The 24814-nt window shown below is 47.7% G+C and overlaps 3 protein-coding genes across 4 annotated transcripts in view; 1 reads left to right on the forward strand and 2 right to left on the reverse strand.

The window, feature by feature from the left end:
- Nucleotides 1–2010: 2010 nt before the first annotated feature.
- The window catches only part of KCNE2 (potassium voltage-gated channel subfamily E regulatory subunit 2), a 30236-nt gene continuing 7432 nt past the window's right edge, over nucleotides 2011–24814 (reverse strand). Inside the window, exons 2-3 of the mRNA XM_082393080.1 lie at nucleotides 20925–21027; nucleotides 2011–2433 (exon numbers count right to left, since the gene is read on the reverse strand). The gene's annotated coding sequence lies outside the window, so the exon portion shown is untranslated. The remainder of the gene's footprint in view (nucleotides 2434–20924; nucleotides 21028–24814) is intronic.
- LOC309629269 (uncharacterized protein C21orf140 homolog) lies at nucleotides 2442–8669 on the forward strand. The gene has a single exon (XM_082393079.1). It carries the CDS (start codon nucleotides 3835–3837, stop codon nucleotides 4666–4668), a length of 834 nt encoding a protein of 277 aa, XP_082249205.1. The 5' UTR covers nucleotides 2442–3834; the 3' UTR covers nucleotides 4669–8669.
- On the reverse strand, nucleotides 14274–24599 carry SMIM11 (small integral membrane protein 11). Of its 2 annotated transcripts, XR_014244968.1 has the most exons (5): nucleotides 24565–24599; nucleotides 20925–21027; nucleotides 16544–16721; nucleotides 14741–14844; nucleotides 14274–14451 (listed from the first exon to the last, which is right to left on the reverse strand). XR_014244968.1 is itself a non-coding variant. In XM_082393082.1 (4 exons), exons 2-3 carry the CDS (start codon nucleotides 20934–20936, stop codon nucleotides 16557–16559), a joined length of 177 nt encoding a protein of 58 aa, XP_082249208.1. In that variant the 5' UTR covers nucleotides 20937–21027; nucleotides 24565–24599; the 3' UTR covers nucleotides 14274–14451; nucleotides 16544–16556. The 2 variants fall into 2 exon arrangements, 1 of the variants encoding a protein (XP_082249208.1); XM_082393082.1 differs by lacking the exon at nucleotides 14741–14844.

Here is a 24814-nt window from a genome sequence, read left to right on the forward strand (position 1 = left end):
GATACACACGTGTGCAAACACACACACATGCGCGCGTGCGCACACACACACACACACACACACAGAGTCACTGGTGGATCGTCTGCTGAGCAGTGAATTTGGGTTTCTTCCCAGCAGTTTTTCCTTCCTGCCCTGCCCTTTGTAGGGGGTGCTGGGCTCTGTGCTCGTTGCCCTGGAGGAGATTCAGGATGCCAGGCCGAAAGCCTGAGGGCAGGCCCTCTTCCCCTGTAGCAGAGATTGTGCTACTTGTCCTGCAGAAGGTAGGGGAGGACAGGGCCGCCTAGAGGAGAGAATGGGGGCAGAGCTGTACCCAAGCCTGGGGCCGGACAGAGCCTCTTGGGTTGGGGGAACTGGGGGGTCCTCAGCCTATTCACTCTTGGTCCCCCTGGAGTTGGCTGGGTCTCCTGGGGCAGTGGCCTTGGGCACACACCTCAGTGGGCCGGATCCTAGCCTTGAGGTTGTCAGCCCCAGCAGGACTGCAGTGCCTACGTGCCGGGACCACAGGGTTGGATGCAGGCACATCCGCGTGTGCCCACAGTGAGCAGCGGGGAGGGCTGGCCTCAGCATCCTGCCAACGCTCTGGCCTTGAGGGCAGGATAAGGAGCCTCTACAATGCCCGAGTCCAGTGTGATTGATTTATATCAATAACAGACTGTCTTATAGAGTGAAGAAAGTCAGAAAGAAAAACAGATATCGTATATTAACGCATGTATGTGGAACCTAGAAAAATGGTACAGATGAACTAGTTTGCAGGGCAGAAATAGAGACACAGATGTAGAGAACAAACGTACGGACACCAAGAGGGGAAAGTGGCAGGGGGTGGTGGTGGGATGAATTGGGAGATTGGTACTGACTTATATACACTAATATGTATAAAATAGATAACTAACAAGAACCTGCTGTATTAAAAAAAAATTAAATTCAAAAATAAAATAAGCATAATGTTTCCTGCACAACCAAGTTTGTGGAATAAGACTCAAAGTAGCACATGTAAACACACATCTGTGTATATGTGTGGCAACTCTTTTAGTTTATGGGATTTGGTGGGGGGAGTTTACGGTTGGTGAAACCAGTTTCCAAATGTTCCCCCTTTTTGGTGACGAGCAGAATTTGTGCCAGGTGTGCCAACAGAACCACACTAATACTTACACACTGAGTTAAGATTTCTATTACTTTCCGTCTTTGAACCGAACAAACTTGATCTCCCAATTATACAAAATTAATTTCAACGAATTAAACATGTGACAGCATTCTACCTTAGAATATCCATTACCCAGGCAGTAAAGAAGAAAGAAGTACAGAAGTGTTTTCTAGAAAAGCAGATAGTAGTGACTCTTAGGGCCAAGGGAGAAGGTTGTGACTGGGAAGGGGTGTGGGGTGTGAGGCTTCTGGGAAAGCAAGGTTCTATCTCGAGTCCTGGGAGGTACTTAAAAGGTGTTGCCTTATAAGTCATCAAGGAGACATATAACTACTGCCTCCTGGTGGTCCTTCTGCCACCCTGCGAATTCGCCAAAGTGGGACGTGACCCGGGTGAAGCTTTGTTCTTTCTCCCAAGCCCTTAGTATCGCCCAACAGAACCTGAAGTCAAGAAGGGGAAAGCCACAAGGCATAGCATCAGGGGAAGGAGTGAAGGGAAGGGTTCTCTGAGTTTCTCTGGCCGCCCATGGCGCAATGCTTTGCTTGAGTCCAGACCCCACTTTGCTGCCTGGCAGGCTACTTCTTGGTCCTGCCCGGATGCAGGCTTGGCCTCTCCCTGGGCCAGTGAGGGTGGAGGCTTGTGGTCTTTGTTGGCTTCCTTTCTGTCAGGCTGGACAAGATGTCCCAAGCTCATCTTGCACATTTCCTTCCCCAAACCTACAATCAAAGGACCCCTGATTCCTTCAGTAGGAAATAATATTGAGAGACCATAATCTGGAGGGTAAGAGTATACATTGCTACTGAGTTTGTTTGTTTGTTCTGGTTTCTGACATGATAAGCAGTGAGGTTCATTAGTTTCAGTTTTCTTGCATATTTTAGAGATCATTGTGTTTTAGTTTTCTTTTTTTACCCTTCTTTTTTTGAAAAAATGTGAAATGTTTACATTTTCTAGTCAAAACTATAAAACAAGATACATTCAGAAAAGATTTCTCACTTCTTTTCCTCCCTCCTGTTCTATCCCTTCCCCTATAGGTAAGCATTTTTAATTAGTGTTAGGTTTATTCTTGTGTTGTTTATATTTGAAAATGCAAGCAAATATGCATATTCTTTGTCATTTATACACACACATATATTTACACAAAGGTAACATTATACATTTTCTTCTACACTTCTGAGCATGTTTCTCATATCCATACATAACTGAAGATTGGATGAGAGAGAAGCAAAGAATTGTTGTCTTGGAATTGACTTCATTGTATTATATAATGTTTTCACATCGCTCCAGGCCACAGGGTCCTGTGGGACAGGAGACAGAAAGGGGTGTCTGAACAGGGCGGGGCTCTGGACCACCATCACCACCTCAACCGAGCAGCCACATTTCTACATATTTAGCATCGATATCAAATTTGGTCTGAAAATGGTTCCTGCCACCAGAAGAAAAATTCTAAGAGAAAATGGCCACAATTATCAACCCAAACCCACTGATTCTCGCCTCTGAGAAAGTTGCTTGGAGAGCACAGCCTTCATGTTAACTTTACTATGCTGGGTTAGTCTTACTGTCTGGCGTTGCCTAAACTTGAGTCCCAAGAAAACTTTGTGGGAAGAAAATCTTCATCCATTCAACAGTAGAGAAAAGGACCCAATAAATCAGTTTGTCCACATCTTCATTTGAGGGAACCCATTATTCACATTTATGAAAGATCTTTAAGGAGACAAGAAAATACGAAGGAAATTAAAGAGGCTGCTAGAGTTTGAAGTAAACTGTCATTCTGCCTTGAGTATATAAAATTAAAGTCCTTTGTAGACGGGGTATTGAATTAGCTCAAGAATTGGCGGCCCCAGTGAAAGACAGGTACGCAGGCTGACTTTCTTTCTCTGTTTGCCATACCCTTTCTGCCACCTGGAAGAACCACTCTTGATTGTGAAAGTGGACGGGCAGCAGGCACAAAGTCCATGTGTACACAGACATAAACCATATACGTGTCTAGGCCTCACCGGACACATCATGACTGTACCCCTGGGGCCTGGCCCAGTGCCTGGTGTATAGTAGGTGCTCAGAATGGATGAATGAACAAATATATTACACTCCATCCTCATGACCCAAATGGAAATGAGTCAGGAACTTGGCTCATCACTGTTAAAAGGTTGCTTTAGGGGCTGAATTGTGTCTCCCCCAAATCACATGTTGAAGCCCTGACCCCCAGGACCTCAGAATATGACTATATTTGGAGACGGGGTCTCTAAAGAGGTGATTAAGGTAAAATGAGGTCATATGGGTGGGCCTTAATCCCACAGGACTGGTGTCCTTATAAGGAGAGATTAGGACAGAGACACGTGGACACACAGAGGAAAGGCCAAATAAGGACATAGGGGGAAGGTGGCCATCTGCAAGCCAAGGAGAAAGGTCTCAGGTGAAACCAGACCTGCTGACACCTCGATCTTGGGCTTCTAGCCTCCAGAACCGTGAAAAAATAAATTTCTGCTGTTTTGTTACAGCAGCCTTAGCAAACTAATACAATTGCCAATCTCTCTCCAGACCTACTACAGATGCAATGTCAAAGTAACATCTTGGATGGCTAGCCATTCCCATTCCCACGTCATATAAGCCAGAAAAGAATTGTTCTGAGTGTGTGTTTCATGATGCTTTGAAATCTAAAGTGTATCTATGGGACCAGCTCAACTGTAAGAAAGCCCTTTATGAGGTCATCATCCCACTCTTGCCAGATCTCTGCAGATGGAGACACTCAAGCTTTGAAAAACACTGGAAGAGCTACCATGCCTCACTTTGCAAAACCTCTTTTAAGAAACATTATTATCAGAAATCTATTCAATAGCATGAAGAGGAAGCAATGTCTCCAGTATTTGAAAACCCTGAGAACACTGCAATATGATGGGTTTACAACTGTATATTTTGGGGAAACTGATATCCCTGAGAGTCTTGTGACAGGGGAAGATTTTAGTGATGGCTATTTCATGCCAACTCCAACTTGGTGTATTGTGCATGCCGGTGGTAGTCAAGGATGGATGCCTTGGAAATATCGGATGTTCCTAAGGGATGAGTTATGCATCAAACAAGAAGACAGCCTCTTCTCTGAGTTCTGTGATGTGGCAAAGAAGACCTACGGGAAGTGCACCATTGTGGTCAAAGAGAGAAGGTGGCAGGATGAGATGAAGCCAAAGGAAGACAAAGAATCCGAGGTCCAGGCCCATGTCCCATCAGTCATTAACTTAACGAACATCACATGTTGTCCTGAGGTGGCCAAGTCCTATGGCCATAAACTACTCTCTCTGCCTTCCCCTTACAGTTATCTGAACCCTCTAGACTCAGCCTGGTCTTCTCTGAAATGGTTTATCATCAATAACAGAAAGGAGTTTTGTTTGCAGTCCATTGATGGTGTCTATTCTTACCAGTATATACTCTTCAGTGATTTAATTAGCAAAGGGATTGAAAGGATAAACCCAAGCAAATGGAGAACACTAAATAACAAAGTACGAAGATGGGAAAACTACTATCTTGGTAAATTTTCTTAAGTGCGATTCCTCTAACAAACAGCAGGGCTGTGCTGTGGGCATGATCTTTACCAATTCTGTTGGGTTTGATTCTGGACCACTGCAGCCAAAGATACTCCAACAATGACCTCACAGGGATGCTGTGAGGACGGCTTCCTAAGGACACTGGCAAAGTGCTTATGGTTTGCTGAAGGTTTCATTAAATCTTGTTGGTAAATTAGTGATCTTGACTTTCATCTGGTTAAGGCCACTCTGAGGGCTATTATGTCACTGAGAGGATGAGGGTTAACCGAGCCCAAAGGAGCTTGGAAGTGAGCAGAGATGAACAGAGCTAAAGGTTGTGTGAGGAATAAAAGAGAACCAAGAGTGTGCTCACAAAAAATTGAAATTAACTAGCGTGCCTACCGGTTTAAAACTACCGGTTAACTACCGGTTTCAGGCCACCAAAATAATCCACTGGGATCCGGCTTGCCATCAACAGATGTGGTCCCGACGGTGGCTGAACAGGCTCTTTCCCTTCCATCGCTTGAAAGCAAGGAGGCAGAGGGTGAGCAAGAGACATCCAAGGAAGTGAAATCCCGCCCAGATCCTCCAGGTAAGTTGGTGGTCCCCATAAGGAACCTGGAAAGCTATGACAGTGGTTGGTTCAAGTTGGACTTGGTGGGTGAACAGGTGACGTAAACAGGAGGGTCTACAGAACCCACTTATCCAATCCGCCTCCCGTTCCAACTCCAAGAATCCCAACGGGAGGTCATTCGCCTGTCATGCAGTTGCATCTCGGGGCCCTGGTTGCTGAGCCACCTGTGGCTGGTACAACAACATCCTAAAGTCTGGGGCTGCTGCTAATGGTGGTTGTAAGGATTTGTGGTGGTATTTTTCACTTTTATAAAAAAAAGCCCTGCCTCCTATTAAACATATCACAAAATTCACTCTTGTTTATGTATGTTCAGGCAGTAATTCTATAATAGGAGTAATTATTCTGGGGTATGTCGAAAACAACGTCTGAAAATTGCTACCAACTCCCAACAGACTTGCCTATATATCAGATGGTGAGGCCAGGTTCCCGCCAGCCAAGCACAGAAAAATCAGATTCTTTGCTTGTCTTCTGCCCTAATTCCTTCCTGAAAGTCCCTGGATTATTTAGAAACACTTCGTCAGAAAACAGATGTTCAGTGCTTTTCAGCAACTAAGCGGTGGACTTCTGCAGCATCTTGTTATTATGCATTTTATCTGCAGATGAATCACACTTACCACCTCCAACCACTGGGAACCAGACACTCTCAGCTGCACCTCCCACTTTACAGCCAATCGTGCAGTATGAGTTTCTTGTGGCTGCTGTGACAACTACCACACACTTGGTGCATTAAACCAACACAAACTTATCCTCTCCCAGTCCTGGAGGCCTGAAGTCTGAAATCAGTTCTGCTGAGCCAAAATCAAGCTGTCAGCCGGGCCACGCTCCCTCTACAGGCTCTAAGGGAGAATCCATCCCTGGCCTCTTGTGGCTTCTGGGTGGCTGCCCGCCTTCCTTGGCTTGTGGCCACATCACTCCAATTTCTACTTCTGTGGCCACATTACTTTCTCCTCTTCTGTGTCAAATCTCCCTCTGCCTCCCTCTTATAAGGACACGTGTGACTGCATTTAGGTCCCATCCAGATAATCCAAAATCATCTCACCATCTCAAAATCCTTAATTTAATCACACATGCAAAGATTCTTTTTCCATATAGGGTAACATTCACAGGTTCCAGAGATTCAGACCTGGATACATTTAGGGACCATTATTCAGCTGAGCACAGGTTCTAAAGAAGGTTTTCTTCTGCCAGCTGAAATACTGCATTTCCCACTGGCAGTTACCCTCAGTGAAATGGCTCTCACTGTGTGGTACTTTTATTTTTAAACCTTTTACTTATTTTATTAAAATTTTTTGTTTATTTTTTGGCCATGCTTCGCAGCATGCGGGACCTTAGTTCCCCAACCAGGGATGGAACCTGCAACCCCTGCCGTGAAAGCGGGGAGTCTTAACTACTGGACCGCCAGGGAAGTCCACTGCGTGGTACTTTTGTGTGGTTTTTTTCACTACCTGTTTCATGTATGTTTTAGAATTTATGTTCCTTGAGAGCAAGTGATAGGACTCAGACCTCCTTGGTGACTTCAGTGTCGGCGGCCTGGGTTGGGGATGTGAGTGCGTTTTGCCCCTACGTCACATTTATCTCACACCTGTCCAGAGTTCTGTAGTGACAAGCACTAACAGCTATACACGCTTAACTCACTTAATCCTCACAACAGTCTGCGATGTAGGAACTACCATTGTCTCCATTTCTCAGAAGGGTAAACTGAGGCACAGAGAGATACGTAACTTGCTCCAGTGCGGAAGAGCTGAGGTTCAAATCCAGAGTTCCCAGGTAGAGCTGTTATTCACACAGCCCCTCTACTAACGAGCAGCTCATTTCACCCTCAAAACAACCTCTCAGGTAGGTTCTATCACTTTCCCATTTTACAGATGAGGGGACTGAGACACTCAGGCCAGTCAGATCCTAAGCCCGTGTGCCCAGCCGCCATGCTTGGCTTGGTTATTGAAACACGGTGTAAGGCTCGCCTCTGACATCAGACAATCAGCTGAAGTGGCTGCCTCCAACTGGACACGACAAAATATACTTTAGCACAATATTGAGCTAGAGGCAGGTACTTTTTAAAGACACACTATTTTGCAGTGAGAAAAAAAATGGGAGGTTTTTGGGTTATCAGATGACCAAGATAGACCAACAGGAGCTATTTTTCTTGGAAAACTGAGACGATCTAATAAAACGAGTTCAGGATTGTATTCCTTCGAGGCCTTGTTCAATCGTTAGAAAGCAAGTAGGGGAAAAGAGAACATCGATATAACCAGAGATCAAAGGGCCACGGGTAATGTGCAATTGAGTTACATAATATTGTACTCATAATTAAGAAATGCTGCTTTATGCTAAGCATGGAAACTTCCAGGAGAAAATAATGGAAAGTGCACGGGGTTTTGGGAAGCGGATGGATCTCGTTAGAATCGGAAGTTTCCAGCTTGTTAACTATGAGACTTTGGACAAGTTACTTCCCTGAGGCTCAATGAACTCATTCGTAAACCAGAGTTGAGGGCTTTAAACACTTAGCACACACCAAACCACTACATCGTGACCAGCCCCGACTCAGCGCTCAATAAACTGGAGCTCCGGTTATTGCAGTGCAGGCTGGGCTTCCAGCAAGTGCGTCCACTGTTAGATCTACTGTAGCTGACCTCATTTCCTTTTCACTCTTTGTGGCAAATTCTTGCTGCTTTTTATCACTGGGTTGTAATCAGAGTAGACACATCTTAAGATGTGTCTTTTGATCAAAGGAAATTTTTTTCTCTGGCATTTCTTTTAAGACCATCTGTGATAGGTTAGGGAGTTAAGGATAAGAGGTCTCTTCTGGTGGTGTGGACAGCGAGGTTGGTGAGTACAGCCTGGAACCTTTTGGGGAGCAGCACTTGTATGAAATAAACAGTGGGTGACAAGGCCCAGCAGCCCTGTGGGTGTGGACACATCCTCCGGAAGACCCTTCGTGATGTCGGTGGCGCTGACTCCTTCGGAGAGGTTGGCTGAGGGAACATCTCATCCACTTTGGTCCTCATCAGGACCAACAACCACATGCCCACTCCCTTCCTGTGGGCCAGGCTCCCCCTGAGGAGGTGGGGCGTTGGAAAATGTGCTGCTCTGGAAAGGGCCCAGAGGGAAATAGGCAAATGGAGCTGAATGCCCACTGGCTCTGGCCTTGACCACTCAAGGAAGGTCCAGGCTCAACTGAGTTGATCGAGCCGCACCTGGCCAATCAGGGGACCGAGTTGCCCCCCGCCATCCCCGCAGGTGGTACACACTCCTTCCATTTGTGATCGTTTTACATGTACAGAACATTTTTATATACTTGGCATTATTCAGTTTAGACAACCACCCTGTACATAGGCAGGGCAGTGATCGTTAAGCTCATTTTACAAATGAAGACAAAGTCGGGTGGTAACTGGCTCACCTGGAGGGATGCCCACCTGTAGTGACAGGAGGGTCAGGACTAGAATCCACGTCTTCCTATCAGGAAGTCCTCACACCCCTCTCTAGCTGGCTCTATGGGTCAGTCAGGATTAGGTCAGGCTATGAGTAGTGGAGACATAACCACAGAGATTTAAACAAAATAGAAGGTACCCTCCCATCCCCCACCAAAACAAGAAATGCTAAGGTGGCAGTTCAGGGCTAATATGATGGATCCACGATCATAAAGAACTCAGGGTCTTATCTTTTTCCTCTACTGTCCTAGACTTGGTTCCATCCTCAAAGTCACCTCATAGTCCAAAATGGCTGCTGAAAAAGCCATTGCATTAGCATTCCAGGTAGCAGAGAAGGAGAAAAGGAGGAAGAAGGGCTCATCCCTTTTCTTTTAAGGGGCTTTCCAGGAAGTCTCACACTTAAATCTTCCACTTAAACCTTCCACTTAAGTCTCATTGGCCAGACTTAGTCACAAGGGAAGCTGGGAAAGGTAGTCCTTATTCTGGGTGGTGATGTGGCCAGCTGAAAATCCCTGCTCCCCTTCCTTTGGGTGTTACCACTCATCCACTCACCAAATATTTGAGCACCTTCTATGTGCCTGTAACATGTGGCCCGGACAGGGGCCCGAAGAAAGTAAGCTCGAGCCCTGGAGGCAGTCAGGTTGGTGGTGTGGAGTACCTCTCGGTCAGTGAGATTTAGCAGGTGTGGGGAGTGAGGGCTCAGAGTCCAGGGCCTGGTTGGGGCGTCCGGGGCAGAGCGGCAGGAAGAGGTGAAACTGGAGCCGAGGCCAGAGGAAGAGCAGGGACTTCATCACAGTGGGTAGAGGGGGAAGGGGACGGGCAGCCCAGGAAGAAGGTCAAGTGTGCCCAGCCTACCCACTTCCCAGGGCACGGGGTATGTGAGTGCGCGCGTGTGCGTGCAAGTGTGCGTGTGGCGAGCAGGGAGCAGTGTGAGTGGAATGAAAGGAAGAATGCAAGTGTGGAAGGGACAGGATGGAAAAAGAAAACGTGTTGTATGAGAAGGAGTTTGGGCTATTCTAGAAGGAAAGGAAAGACACTGAAGGGTGTTGAGCAGGACGATGGGTTAGAGTTTTCAGGTTAGGGTGGGGAAGCATAACTTTTCCCACCAAGGAGTCCAGCTCCTGGTTAAAAACCCATGTGTGGTTTTCCAGGCCCGACCGCAGGCAGTTACAAAGGTGTCACCCAGCAGGGCTCATGGGGGCAAAAGCCACCCTCCCCGCAGCAGACTTGGTGACAGCCAGGGCCCTGCAGTCTCTGAAGGGACCTGTAGTCCACGACTCAGGCCCCTGACCTGGAGGGAGAGGGGAGAGGGGAGTGCAGACCGCAGGTCCTCGGGCTCTGCCTATCCCTCCCACGCTCAGAGCAGGACTTGCCTCAAGCTAAAGGGGAAACCGAGGCCTTTACCCAGCACAGCTTCCCTGGGTATCCCCTTGCCCTGCATTTACCGGCGCCTTCAGTGCCCGGCCTCCAGATGCCACCCACCTCCAGCCCGGCCAGCTTCCCGTCCCTTTTCCTCTCGCATCTCCTTCAGCCTGTGATCATGCTCAAGCTTACTCCTTCTGGAAAAACCTTTCCCTCAACCCTGCCTTCCCCTAAAGCTACCAATGTCTCTGTCCCCACCTTTGAGGTGCACAGCAGGCGGCAAAGTTGGGAGAACTTCTTTTACAATTTTTAAATAATCAGCTCGCCATGAAGTCCCTCCAAATTTAATTCAGTGGGGCTAATTGTGAATCTTTGAAAAGTACAATCAGTACATTAGAGAGTGTCCAAAACATCTGGAAACTCAAGGGAAATATTGAGCCAATTATTTGAAAACTAACCAGTTATTTGTAATTAACATATTGCTCAGACAAAAATTTGTTTCCTGACTTTGCAGACCACCCACCCACCCACCCACACACCCACACACACACACACACACACTTGAAATTAGGATGCAAACAGCACTGTTTCTGTTTCCTCAGACCCTCCCCACTTCCCACAGTCTGGCCTCTGTCCTCATCCTGTCGTCTTGAAGACTTGATGACCCACGACTTGGAAGAACAAGAATGCCTGCCCACCTGCCCTGTCCTTGCACGGGAGTGAAAAGTACAGGCCCAGAGCTGAACTACGAGGTCCACATCCCGTCTCTGCCTCTTGCCAGCTGGGGAACCTTAGACAGAGAGGTTAACCTCTCTGTGCCTCGGCTTCCTTATTGTGAGACGGGGATGATGACAGATGTTGGGGGGAACAGATGGAAAGCAGGAGGGAGAGGTAAGGGCTAAACAAGGATCCGCAGCTGCGTTCTCTCTCCTGCTCCTCATCCTATTGCTCCAGATGCTCTTTCCCAGCCTGGCTTCCGGCTCATCTCCCTCCGCCCATCGTTTAAATCTCCAGAGGAGATTCAAGGACCACCTCATCGGCATCCCCTTGGGGTTTTCAAATTTGTACACAGATTCCTGGTCTCTCCCGCATGGCTTCTGATGCTGTGGGTCTGGAGCCCAGCCCAGGAATCTGCACTTTAAACAGCCTCTCGTGTGCGCTCACATTTAAGAACCCAGCCTCAATCCTCTTTTCCCTCCAGACTCTCCATCACCCGTGGCTTCCCTCCGACAAGGACAAGACCTGTGGCATCTCAGCACAGCCGGGGTCCTCAAGTCGGCAGAGTCGCAGTACTGCGCATGCGCAGGCCCGGCCCCTGCAGGAGGTTGGGAAGGCTGCGTCCAGGCAGGTGTGCTTCCCTGAGATGAGAATTTGGAGACAGACGGGCAAGAGGTGACCTTTTCTCAAACACCCCGGATTTTTTGTTTGAAATATTCAGTTCCTGAAATATATTATGTACGTCTCTGTCTCGTTAAGCAAAGTATATAAAGACAGTTTCACCTTTCCTTAATGACTAGAATCATCATCATGAACAAGTCATAATGGGTGGCGTTCCTGGTGTGGGCTTGGCGATCGTACAGACGAGTTCTCAGGCCTGGTCTGCTGCTCAAAGGCCGTCTCTCTTGCCCTGAGGTAAGGCCAACAGCCTTTCTTCATATCTGATTCTAGTATGTTGTAAGCTCGAAAACCAAAAACGTGTTAGGAACCCGTCTAATAAGATGAAATATGATCTGTGTGAGGGATCCTGGGGCTCTCTTGTGCGTGGAGGATGTAGATTCCAGTTTACGTTCTTTGAAACATCTTTCAGCTGCCCAGGGACGGTGCTCTTATGGAATCGTTCTCAGTTATGGTCCCGAGAGAGGCTGGGTAGGTGCAGTCAGATGGGGTCCTGGGTGTGGGCTTTACCAATCACTCCATCCACCCACGTGTTCATGCATCCAACCACTAATTTAAAGTCAAGCTACAAATCTACTGACTTCATGTACACAGGGTTGGAATAGTATCAGTAACTCCAACTACAGTAAGTCCCCTACATACAAACCTTCAAGTTTCAAACTTTCAAAGATGCAAACATGCATCTGGTTCCAGCAAGGAACCAGAACCTGTGCCATCAACGTCAGGCGTGAGTGAAATTGCAGTTTGCCCTCCGTCTCCTATTGCTGACGACCCTTTCAGCTCTACCATCTCCCACCTCCTCTCCCTCCTCCAGTTGTAACTCTTCTTGCCTGTTCACTCGATGCCAGCCCCTGGATGCCAGCTGTTGTACTGTACTGCTGTACTCTTCAAGGTACTGTACTGTAAGGTTAAAAATGTTTTCGTGTTTGTTTTTTATGTATTATTTGCACGAAAAGTATTATAAACCTATTACAGTACAGTACTGTATAGCTGACTGTGTTAGTTGGGTACCTAGGCTAACTTTGTTGGACGTACACACAAAATTGAACTTACGAACGCACTCTCAGAACAGAACTCGTTGGTATGTAGGGGACTTACTATAGTGATTATCTCCCCCTAGTGGAAGAAGAGAGTATCAGAAAGGTTAAACTCCAAAACACAGTTTACAGAAAACCTGTGGGCGTGGTCAATGGTTTATTCCTATCCTTAGATGATCTGCTACCGAATTTTCCAAGAAGACGGCCAGATGTTCCACCAATTCCAAAACTGAGTTCTAAATCCCAAAGCCTAGAAACACACCTGTGTTTAAAATAAACCTGAACATCTACTAGGTGGGCATAGAGTCTCCGTGAAAAGCCAAGGCCACTCTTCATCCCCTGCCCTTGGATTTATGAGGCACATAGGTGTAAGTACGTATGAGGAAAGGGTGCCCAGAGGTAGTGGGTGTGACGCCAGGTGTGCTGGGAGCCCATGATGCCCTCATCCTGCAGAGAGGTGAGGAAGCAGAGGCCGAGGCCCTAGCGCAGGAGCCTAGAGCAGGGTGGGTGGGTCACCCGCCAGGCTGCAGAGCCCGCCCTGACAAAGGCAGGAGGCTAGGCCATGGCCCAGGGTCAGCTCTGGACCCTACCTGAGCAGGTCAGGGAAGCGAGGGTGCCAGGCTGCAGAGATCCCAGGGCATCTCACCTCTGCTACGGTCATCTGTTCCTGCTGCACGAGACCCAGGCCACAGCGAGGCTCCCAGGCAAAGGCCAGAGCAGCGTCCTGCAGGGAGGCTGAGGTGCGAGCATGAGGGAAAGTCCCCTTCTATTCTGGGATTTGTAGCTTGTAGAGTCAAAGTCTCCTGTATTTAAAACTTTGATTCTGTGCAAATTCTGTTTTCTAAATTGTGATTAGGAGCATCCAGTAATCACAGTAAAACTTAAGAAAAATATAATTCCCTTTATTCCTCATGCTTAAAATTCCAAGTTCTGCCAACCTGGGCCAGGATGGCGTGGGGCGGGGGTGAGGTAGGGGGAGTACCTACTGACATGCCCTCGCGCAGATTTTCCACGTGGCTGCCTGCAACGAGACCAAACATTCCACCATATTCGTGGCTTTGGTTACTGCTGCCTCATTCCCCATCCTCTGTGGTATCTTGAGAGAAGTGAAAAAACAGGAACCTTTTAATAGAGACCTCAGTCTGTTAGGGGTTGAATCAAAATACTTATGGACCCCACTCCTCTCAAATCTTAAAGTCTCCTGGGCATGTCCCGCCCTTCATCTCATATCAGCAAATCGGAACAAGCAAACTGGTGGGGAGAGAACAAAGCACACCTGGGCTCCTCTTTCCTCCTCACAAACAGAGGCAATTCCTCCGAGACTTGGTACCCACCGGGGCAGGAGGGTCTCATCCTGTACTCCTCCCTGCAAGGACCTCACGGGTCGGCAGAGGCGCGATGCTCCTGGAGCAGCCAACAGCCCCTCCCCCCAACAATGAAAACACAAGAAAGAGCCCCAGTGCTCGGAGAAGAGAAAGAGGAGGAAAGGGGCGTAGGCACTAGGGCAGCAGGTTAGAGGGATGGAGGGGTGGGTGAGGGAGAGCAGGCTGACGCCACAGCTACGGCCCGGTCGTCTGTGGAGGTGCACCTGTGATCTGGTACCCACGCTAGGAGATGCTGGAAATGCAAAATTCCCTCCTCTCACTACACAGAGGGGGGTGTGTGTGTGTGAGAGAGAGAGAGAGAGAGGAAGAGGGAGAGGGAGGGAGGGAGAAGGAGAGAGAGACATACACATACTTTGGCTTATTCCAAAGACCAGAGACACCCTTTTTACAAAGGTATTTTATTTTAGTAAACAAAATACTGGTTCTTTTAAAAGCACATAAAAATTCACATCATTTTAAGTTAGACTATAGGCTGGGAGTTTTCTTCTGACACACCATTCAATAATTAAATCTTTCTTCTCAGCCGGAGTCCACTCAAGCTGACATTTAAATTACAAAATCTAGAAAGGAAGACCAAAGGGAGAAGTATGAAACGTCTCACAGAGTAATAGTGATTGTTCTACTTGCTCAGCATTAACCTTTACGTTCAGCCATTTACACTTAAACAGAAACCACTGAAGCTTATCTATTAAGGAATGAATTTTTAACATCACAATTTCCTTTCATCTAAAAATCCCTTTTGTTTAAAACAAGGCTGCACGCCAAGCTTTGATAAGCTGCCGGCCTAGGACGGGAAACGGACTCCCCTGGTCAGTTCTAGGGTCAGCTGGACAAGCCGTCCATCCCTACCTCGCTGACGGGCCTCTACTGAAGTCTGCGGGAAGGAAGAAGCGTTTACGACCTCACGCCTCATCTTCTCTTTCTCTTTGCGGTTAACACACAAAATGATGACTCTGTGGATCAGAAATCCAATCAACGTTTCAGTGGAAACTGCCTTCCCTCACCTTTTCCAAGTCTGAAGCGCTCCCTCTTTCCCCACTCCAGTGCCTACTCATGAATTTCAGTCAATAAAACATCTTTTTTTTTTTTTAAAAAAAGGCAAGATTTCATAAGAATAACTTCTTTTGCCTGGCACTGCATACAGCTCACTCAGGACCAGTGAGAGGACCGTCTCCTCCCCCGGGGTGAGGAACAGGAGCTGAGTGCTTACCGCAGCCCCTCCCAGCATCTGGCGTTCAGGACCAGGACACAGTGCAGCCGGGAGTGACACACTGTGGCTGAACGTTCGACCTGGGGTCAATTCTGGTTCTGCTCTTCACCATGTCTGGTGGGGGCCGTTTTTCAATCCGAATGGACCACACAGGGCTGTCAGGAGGGGTCAGTAACGTCGCTGTATGCGAAAGGCTCAGCAAAACACTAGCCCAGGACAATCATTCAATATGCTGTTACAATTATTACTCACAGGGATGCTGTTTAGCCTCAACAAGTCTACAGGTATTGTAAGGGAATTCACGTCCACAGAAGCCTGTCTCAGAGTGGACAGAGGTTTTGGAGGTCACCAACCCAGTGGTTCCTACAGTGACCTGTTGCTGAGAAGACAGCGTAAGAATCACCTAAAAAGTTTTCAAAAGAACAGATGCCAGACCCAACCACAGGCAGAATGGAATGTCTCTGAGGCTGGACCCTGGGAATCTGCATTTTAACAAGCACCCCAGGCAAATCCTGACCATTAGCCAAGTTTGGAAACCACTGATCTAGAACTCCCCGCTACCATATTTGAATCCTCTAATTTTTAGAGAAAAGCATAGAACTCAACCTGAGAAGTGATGAAACTGGATGAGCACCACAGAATTAAGGAAACTGCTAATTGTCATAAGTTCGATCTGTAAGGGGGTGTTTAATAACTTCCTGGTGCCTTAACTCAACAAACACCTTCTGGGCACCCCCTGTGCTCTGGGACAGGCACTGGGCTACAGCAATGAGGAAGGCTTTGTGCCCAGTGAGGTGGTCACCGGGAAGGCTCTCTGGCCAGGGGACCAACCAGTAAAGGCCAAGGGGCATGAAAGTCTATCGTGGTGAAGCAATGGCCTGCAGGAGCATAGAGAGAGGCAGCAAAGGGGGCAAATGTGACCGGGGTGAGGATACACTGGGAAGAGATTTATATGCCATACCTAGGAGGCATTATCCTGAGCTTAGCAGGGCTTCCTAATCTTAGGTAAAGGCAGGGGTCTTATATGACCTGTGACCCCACTTCCTCCCCACCCCTGTCTGCAATTTTATGTACAATTTAGGTGTTTCTAGTATGTGAGCTTCTGCAGGGAGAAGGTCCACAACTGTCATGAAATTCTCAAGAGTCCTGTGACCCAAATCCAGTTAAGCACCATTGTTCCCAACAAGGGGGAACCAGTGCAGGCTGAGAGCAGAGGCGTGGACTAATCACACACGCCCTGCAGCTCACGAGCAGACGGGGCTCAAGGGTCAGGACCTGCACCCCGCACCTTGTACACAGCTGTTCTACCTCCTGTGACAGGTGGGGCTCCGCGCTCACCCACAGCCTTCAGGCCGTGGGATCCGGAATTCTCTGAACTATCACATCCAAGGACAGGCCCGCCCTAACCCACTGTGCAGCCTGCATTTGCAAAGTCCCAGTACCTGTGATTTCCCTTTAGTTATCCTTCTTCTCTGACTGCTTCTTCTTTTCAGCTTCCAGTTTTTGCTGTTTTGCTTCCAATTTTTTCCTTTGGTATACTTTGGCTCCAGCAAATGCCAGGCAGAGAATTAATGTTTTCGCTACCAAGATATACAGCAGCAGGGGCACGTGTTCAAGAACCTTAAAGAGGAAAGAAACTATCCTAGATGATCTGTAATTGATAAGGAAGGTTTCTTTCATGTTCCTTCATTCAACACACATTTCCTGTGCACCTATTATGCACCAGGCACTACACTAGATGCCAGAGCTTCACTGGTGTAGGACAGACAAGGTCCCTGTCCCCGTGTCACTGACAGTCTAGTTTTAGGTGCCCTTCATCACTCCCTTGCTGCTGGCTTCACAGAGAGGACCACCAGTGGCCTGCAGATGTCATAACTCTGCTCCCTCACAACCTGACCTTGCACTCTGCCGATCACCTGGCCCCCTGCGTCTGAGGCAGCAGCTCAGTCCAGTGCGAGGAGCCGGAGCCAGGGGATTGGCCCCAGCCCAGCTCTGCCACTGACTGACCCACTGACAGACCGTGCGACCTGGGTCAGTCACTTGACTTTCCTGAGCTTCTGCCTCTTCATCTGCAAAGGGAGGTTGGATCAAAACTTCCTTCTGAATTCTCCACCCTTATAGGATGCTATGATTTTCTCTTGGTTCCAGCTACTCATTAGCACTGGTATTTGAAGATAAAATAAATATATAAATAAAATACAATAAAACTTAAAACGTTAAAACTTAGCTACTTGTTTATTGTTCCTATAATTTCCTGTCGGAGGGAAGTTTTAACCCATTGGCTAGAATGAAGTCTGGGGAATAACTAGGGGTTGGAATTACTCACTTTTTGCACCAGCAGGCTTTATTATGAAATTCTGTATATCACAAGTATCTCAAGGCAAATACTATACTAGTTTTGTAAACATGATTAGTATGACCTCAGTGATAATTATGAGCTTTCTGTGTGATTAAAAATTCCTTCCCAAATAAAGTGAAAAGGTATGCCTTCGTTGAGAGATCATTATTCTAGAGGACTAGGTAGGATTTAGTCCAATGAAACCATTAGGTTAAATGCCAAACATCACTTATTATACGCAGCACCAGTATAATGAGACTCTGCGATGGACAGTGCATTAGTCCCTCCCTCCAATGGTTTAACTAAAGCTTGTCTGAAACTAGTTAGTGAAACCTTTAGCTGAGAACAGTATGCTTGCAGACGTGGAGGGCTAGAAAGGATTTTAAAGACGACTTGGTCTACACCTTGTTATACAAACGAGGAAAGTAAAGCTCAGGGCCATTGAAAGGCCCATCCACGTTACACGGCTAATTCATGAGGAGGCCAGAGTTGGAACAGAACATTCCAACCCCTACGCCAGCTGTCTTTCCACTGATTCTTGATTTTAATGTAGTGGAATTAATGAAATCAACAAATTATGTCCCAAGAACACTCTGAGTAACTAGATAATGGTTTTCAACCACAAAATCACTTTAAGGTAAAGAATAAGCACAACATATGCACTTCAGAACACTCACTCTGGCAACAGTATAAAAGACTAAAAATGTTACAAAAGTGAAACCTTTTATCCTGACAAATAGAAGCAGCTTAGAATACTGATTTGGTGTCCAGGTCCTTCCTGCCTCAGACCTATGGCTAATCTCCCCGACCTCTCCCCAGTAACCCTCTAACTCATCTACTTTCTTGAAGGTTCACATTTTAGGGATGAGGATTGGCTCTATGTTTATAAGCCAGCTAAGAAAGGAAAGATTGCTAAATTGCACCTCCCTGGAGGCAAAGATCACCAGTTTGGAGATATAAACTTCTTTTTACGTCCACTAGGACTTTCCAGGCTAACCGAACCCTGGCTTACTCTGGCAAAAGTTACCCTCTTCCAATTCTCTCAATCTCTATGGATGACCCTCTGGAGTCCTGTTATAACCGAGCCCCCATCACCGCCCATGGTTCCCGTGACCTAAACCCAAAACTAAGCTGTGGCAGTTACAGGAATGTACATCGCAACCAGAAGTTAGAAACCCACTGAAATGGAAACACATCAACAAATGGACCCAGGTAAGTGGTTTCAGTATTTACTTTCTTTTTAAAGGCTGTGGAGAGAAGGTGACAAGAGGCAGAAGTTTCGGGACTGAGAAGGGGCAGGGCAATGGCAGTGGAAGTCAAGGACACCACAAGGGCTAAAGCGAAGGTTTCAGGGCCCCTGTTCCTGCAACGCTCTTGGACAGTTTTGTTAAATCTTCAGTCGTGTTAAATCTCTTCCTCTGATTTCCTTCTAACAGACCCCTCACGTTAACTCCCCAAACCTGCAAATCTTCAAGGAGGTAAATGAGTAAAATATAGCTGGGTGGATTAGATCTATAACAATTTTTTAAACAAAATCCCAATACCTGTGTCATGCGAATGACTGACTTTTTAAACACACTCTGTTGTTAAGGTCCTAATACACAGGTAGGGCTGACTGTCGCTGATGGCCATAGGCCGACCGAGCTGGAAAGGGAAGCACAGGATTCACCGGGGGCGCCGTAATCCTTCAACCTCCTGGGGGGTCACCGCAGTCAGGGCAGGAGAGGCCACTCCTTTCTGACACTACGTGGAAGGGCGCCCCCCTTTAAACGTGAAGCTGCTCCCTGGTAGCCCTGGAGCTGTGTGTCTGCCCGAAATTGGGACGGTACGGGCAGATTTTGTTCCTGACACAGGAAAGGACTCCTTTTGTGACAAGCAGGATTGGCCTGGGTGGTCAAGTGGGTCGATGTCACTCCACAATTAAAAAGAAAACTTTCTCTGCGTAGTGCCTCATCGGTATACATCAGAGTCGCCTGGGAACTTGCTAACCCCAGGCCTACGCAAACAGAAACTCTGGGCATGGGGCCACAATCCGTATTTTAACTAGCCCTCAAGGTGGTTGTGCTACATGCTGCGGCCTCGCAGCACCAAGCACACGGTCTGAGCCTCGCTGGCTGACACCACGTGGTACCAGCTACCGCCTGTTGTCAGGCTCTGCAGAGGCTAAAAAGCCTTCCCTGCATCTCACCCCACACTGCTCTCTGCTTCCCCTACCCCACACCCTCTTATTGCCTTGTCTTTCCTTCCCAGCCTTTCTACTGGCTGCTCTGGAACCCCAACACAGGTGAAACAAACGCTCCCGCATCTCCAAGCCCTGCACAGAATGCTCATTCTGCCTGCTGAATCTCAACCAGGCTCTTCCTGAACAGTCCCCAGAGCCCTCCCGCAGGGCCCCCCAAGCCCCATGGAGCTGGGGAAGGAGGGGGGTCTGTACTCTGCCGCCTCCCTGATCCTGCTTCCAGACCTTTCCACTTCTTGCGATGAAAGCCAGTGGCTGTTCTGAACAAGGAAATGCTTACGATAATTGAAAAAATACATACAATGAGATCCTAAGTTTGAGAATACACACATTACACATATATGTGGAAAAAGCACGGGAAGAAAATACACCAAAATTGTTAATAGTAGCCATCTCTGGATAGTGAGACGATACATGATTTTGATTTGATTTGATACTTTTCAAAGCATCTATTTTCCTGACTGCTCTCTTAGCCAACCTCCAACCTACCCCACTCCATCTCCTTCCGGGAGGTAACGTGACACTCCCCTTCCCTCTCTAAGACCTGCTGACTATCGCCCACAGCCCTCCCAATGCTTGCGGCTAACAGGAAACTCTTTGGTTGCCCTTGAACTTCTGCTCCCACCAACTGCATCTAAGGTTTTACAGGGGTCAGTTGTGTTTATTCTGCAGCCAGTTTACTTAAGTAGCACTTGATGTTATAATAGATAATTTATTTAAACATGAGATCCATGAAATATGACTATGTAAAGGAAAGGCTGTCTCCATGAAAACTAAGTTGCATGCTTTCAAAGACTCAATTTGAACTGGAAAAAAATGATACTGTTGACAACACAAATGTAAAAGATTAGGGAAGAAGAGCATAAAAATCAGGAAAGCTTTTGTATGCAGATTGCTTCATCAGATCTTCCTCATCCACTTTAAAGAAACCAAAGTGTGAAATTATAGGTGAAACTTCAAAGGCGTGGTTTTTGCAAGAAAAGTGAGGAGGCAGATCTGAGGGCAGTCGATGTCCTCTCAAAGAAAAGGCCTAGCCTTCCTCCAAAAGTCTGGCGAATAAATGTACATTTATCTGTTTTTATTTAAAATATTACATATTATTATGATTCCTGCTTTAACCTACTTTTTTTTTTTTCTTTTCTTTCTTCTTAATCAACCCATCTCTACAGAACTATTATTCTGAATTTTTACCATCAGGAGAAAGAAAAACCCCAAGCCATAAATAAATGTTTAATGGTATTCTTACCTTCCAGTTCATGCTGGGCCAGCTGGGAGTTCACTCCTGGTCAGTGCGGGCCACTCCACTCAGACAAGGAGGAGAGGGAGCCGGAAGGGCAGATCTCACTGTTCTGGTGGGGAAGAGAAGAAACAGGTCAGTTTGGGTTTTCTAGAGCAGACCGCCTTAGGAAGACTTCTCTTTGATGGAGAGAAGGCCCATGAACAGAGACAGCAAGCTCTGCAGAGAGGAGGTAAGCGTCCCCGGCAAGGTGACCAGAGGCTGGGGGAAAGCGGAAGGCCTGGGTGAGGTCGAGACAGCCTTGGCTCCTGCTGAGCAGGAGGATCCCCTTGGGTGCTCCTGACGGGGGAGGGGAGCCCCGCCAAGCAGAGGGGCCGGCACTGCTCCTGAGGCACGTATGCTCCCGCTCCATCCACCTGTAGACATAAGAGCCCAGGTCCAGAATCTGTTCCTCCAGCCACCCCTGCCTTGAACGAGAGCTGGTCTGGGGATGAGTGTCATTTTATTTCTCAGGTCCTCTGAGTGTTAATTTAGGTAATCTTGGTTTTTAAAAATATCTGGAAGGAAGGGAATAAGTGATAGGGGAACAAAATATCCTAAGAAAGCCATTCAAATCTAGAATTCCCTCTAAAACGTGAAGGAGACCCAGGGGAAGGTGAGGCAGGAAGTGACAAGGCAGGGACACGGCTGGAGCACAGGATTTGCTCTGAGGCCTCCTACGCCACTATTTTTAGAATACGACACATGCCCCAAGAGTCAGAAGACTTGAGCTCTGGATGAAGAGCCTACACACTCTGGTAAGCGACTTCCCTCTGGGGGTCTCCATCCCATCTGCAAATGAAGATGGGGGTGTCAACTAGACGGGCTCTGGGGCCCCTAGTTTTTTTGCAGTTCGGCGACTTTCAGCATAATAGTCACAGCTTCACTTTATTGTGCCCGGCTGTGCGGAAGTGCACTATATGTGTTAACTCAGCTAGTCTTCACACCAGCCCCATGAGGTGCAGTTCACCGTCTACACTTCGGAGATGAGGAAACAAAGTTTCTGTGACATGTCCAGAGTCACAGTGGGGACTGAGATTCGAACTCATCCAGTGAGGCTCCAGAGTCTTATCCTAATGCAGACAGAGAGCTTTGCAGTAAAAAATCATGGGGATGCTTCTCTTTAAATATACTTACAATTAGAATCAAGAAAGCAGAAAATTTCACAGGCCTTTAGAATGGGGCTAATGAGATAAACTTCAGGGAAGATGGTTTTTAAAACTTTCACTTACAAAAACATCTAAATAGAAAAAGTTCAGACCTCATTTACTCAAGGTCATAGTATCTTGAAAACAAGCTGGCAGTTGGCACAAGATAGCCAAGTTTTCCCCGTGACTTTTTCAAAGTCAGATAAGCTAACAACAGGAATTTACACCACAAATCTGTTTAAATGCGATGACCATGATTGAAGGTGCTCATTACCTTCACGTATAAATGGCCTATTTGTCTTTAAGTAGCAGCAGATTCTGCCCTGCACTGGAGAAATATGTTCCTACCAAGTTATAACCTGTTGCTGGAATTTTCACTCTGAATAAATCTCTAGTAATCTCAGGAATCAGCCATGTTGTAAATTAAAATGATTAAGGTTGTGCAAATTTTATTTTTACAACTCCTGCTTTTATTGAGTTGTCTGCAGATACAAGTAGACAGGTTTGGCTGTTCCCCACACATTTTCTGAGCCCAAATTACATACTCAGTGAATTGAAGTAGGTAAGATATTAATTCCCAAGGTCAAGGACCACGAATAGGTCCAAAAAGGTTATAGGGGGAAATAAAAAGAACGCCCGGTGGTCTGGCCCTCTGGTAAACATGTACTAGGTTTACTAGCAGTGTGACCTTGGACGAGTCACTGGGCCTCTCTAAGCCTCAGCTCCCTTGTCTGTAAATTCTCCTTCAAAGATTGGATCATAAACACTAAGCACCATGTTCAGCACATGAAAAGCACTGAACAAATTATCAACCATAACTGTTATGATAAATACCTCTTTCCACTAATGGAAATGTCAAGCTGCAGAACATAAGCAGGTGGCATCCAGGGCAAAGTGAGACAGCAGGGTATGGTATAAAGAACCACCATTGGGCAACCAGGAGAACTGGAGATCTGGACTCTATTCTTGGTGGCACCAATGGCAAGGCATGTGACCTGGGGCAAGCCATTAGCCTCTCTAAGCCAAAGTGTTATTTTAAAAACCAGCATCCAAAGAACAACGCTGTAACGCTGAAATGCCTAAGTCACCACTCTCTTTGATATCACAGAATCTGACTAAAAATATACTGGCAGCTGCCTCAACATCATATCTAGAGTGATAAAATTCAATCTCTTTAGGAAAGAAACATATTTAAAGTCCATCTGCAAAGCAGTGGAAGGAGTGCATTGAGGGTGGGAGATGAGAGGGCAAATCAATCAAACTCATCCCCACCCACTGCCTCCAAATGATAACTTTTCCCCATCTCCCTTAAATTACAGGCTCCAACTCAGCCATTTTTGTAGCACCCTGCCGGACTTCAGCAAATGAGAACAACTGAGAAAGCTAAAAATATCATCAGGCTATTTGCTCGGCTGCCATATGTACACCTGATGCAATATTAGAAGCAGGAGACAGCTGGCATCTGAGGGCTGAACTGCAAAAGCCAACAAGACCGGGACAATTTTGAGAGGCATAAAATCTGTGAAGTGCAGGAAGTTTTAACCCCTAGAACTATCCACCGTCTTAGCTTAAAACCCAAAAATAACAATGGCTTAGGAAGAAATAGTTCTTTCCTTCACTGCAAAAATATCCTGATTCCTCCTTTGCCAGATTTCTCCTAAAAAACAGAAGAACCAGTGGCTTATTTTGATTAGGCCAATTACAGCAATATGGACAATGTGTAGTCCACAATTTTCTTCTTGGCACACCTAACACACCCAAGGGTCGGTCTGCCTCTGGGTGTCTCATTCCAGCCACTCATTAGGCGGTGTCCTTAGTTTGAACTGTCCGAAGCTGTTCTCATTCCCCGTCTCTACCGTTTTCACCCCAACCCTTCACCCAGTCATCTGAAGTAGAGGTAGGTGCGGGGAGGAGAGCGTTCCAGATGAACCTTGGGTATCACCTGGTCGACCTCTGCCCCACGCCCGGGTCGGCCGGGGTTCCCAGGGCGACGGGCTGAGCCTCGGCTCCTCCGTAGCCGGAGGGCCGGGCGAGGGTCCGCTACAGCCGCGATACCTGGGAGCAAAGCCTGCCCCGCTCAGACCCGAGGATGAGGACCAAGGGCGACCACTGCTTCCCCCCCCCCATTCTACAGAACATTCCAGGGCATTCGTTCGCCCCCAAATCTCTCTGGCGAGAACTACCTCTGGGTCGCCCCCTCGGCCTGCGTGCCAGCCTCAACACGCCGCCCCCGGCGCCGGATCCGCTGATTTCGCGGCGCCTGGACAACCTAGCCAGGCAGGACGCTTTGCGGGGGTGGGGGGGGGCCGTGACCGCTGTCAACCCCGCGGTCCCCCGGGGCCCGCTGGAGAGCGTCCCGCAGAGAAAGCGCAAAAGCGGAGCGGGCCGCCGAACTCCACAGCGCCCCCAAACAGCTGCCGGGTCTCGGAACGATTCGGCCGACACGGACGCCACCCACTTACAGCTCCAGGCCGCGGAAGATCCAGCTCGCCGCCGGCACACGAACCACGACTCCCACAATGCCGCGGGGAAACAACATATCCCGAAATGCACCGCTGCTCGCGCCGGCGCAGTGGGCTCCGGCAGCCTAGGAGGGCGCGCCGCTGCTCGCGCCGGCGCAGTGGGCCCGGGCCGCCTGGGTGGGTGCGCCGCTCGTCGCGCATGCGTTGTGGGCCCGGACGGTCTTCGTTGGGCAGTGACGTGGGTCACGGA

This window comes from Balaenoptera borealis (assembly GCF_965194805.1).
Source record: "Balaenoptera borealis genome assembly, chromosome: 5".
Taxonomy (NCBI): Eukaryota; Metazoa; Chordata; class Mammalia; order Artiodactyla; family Balaenopteridae; genus Balaenoptera; species Balaenoptera borealis.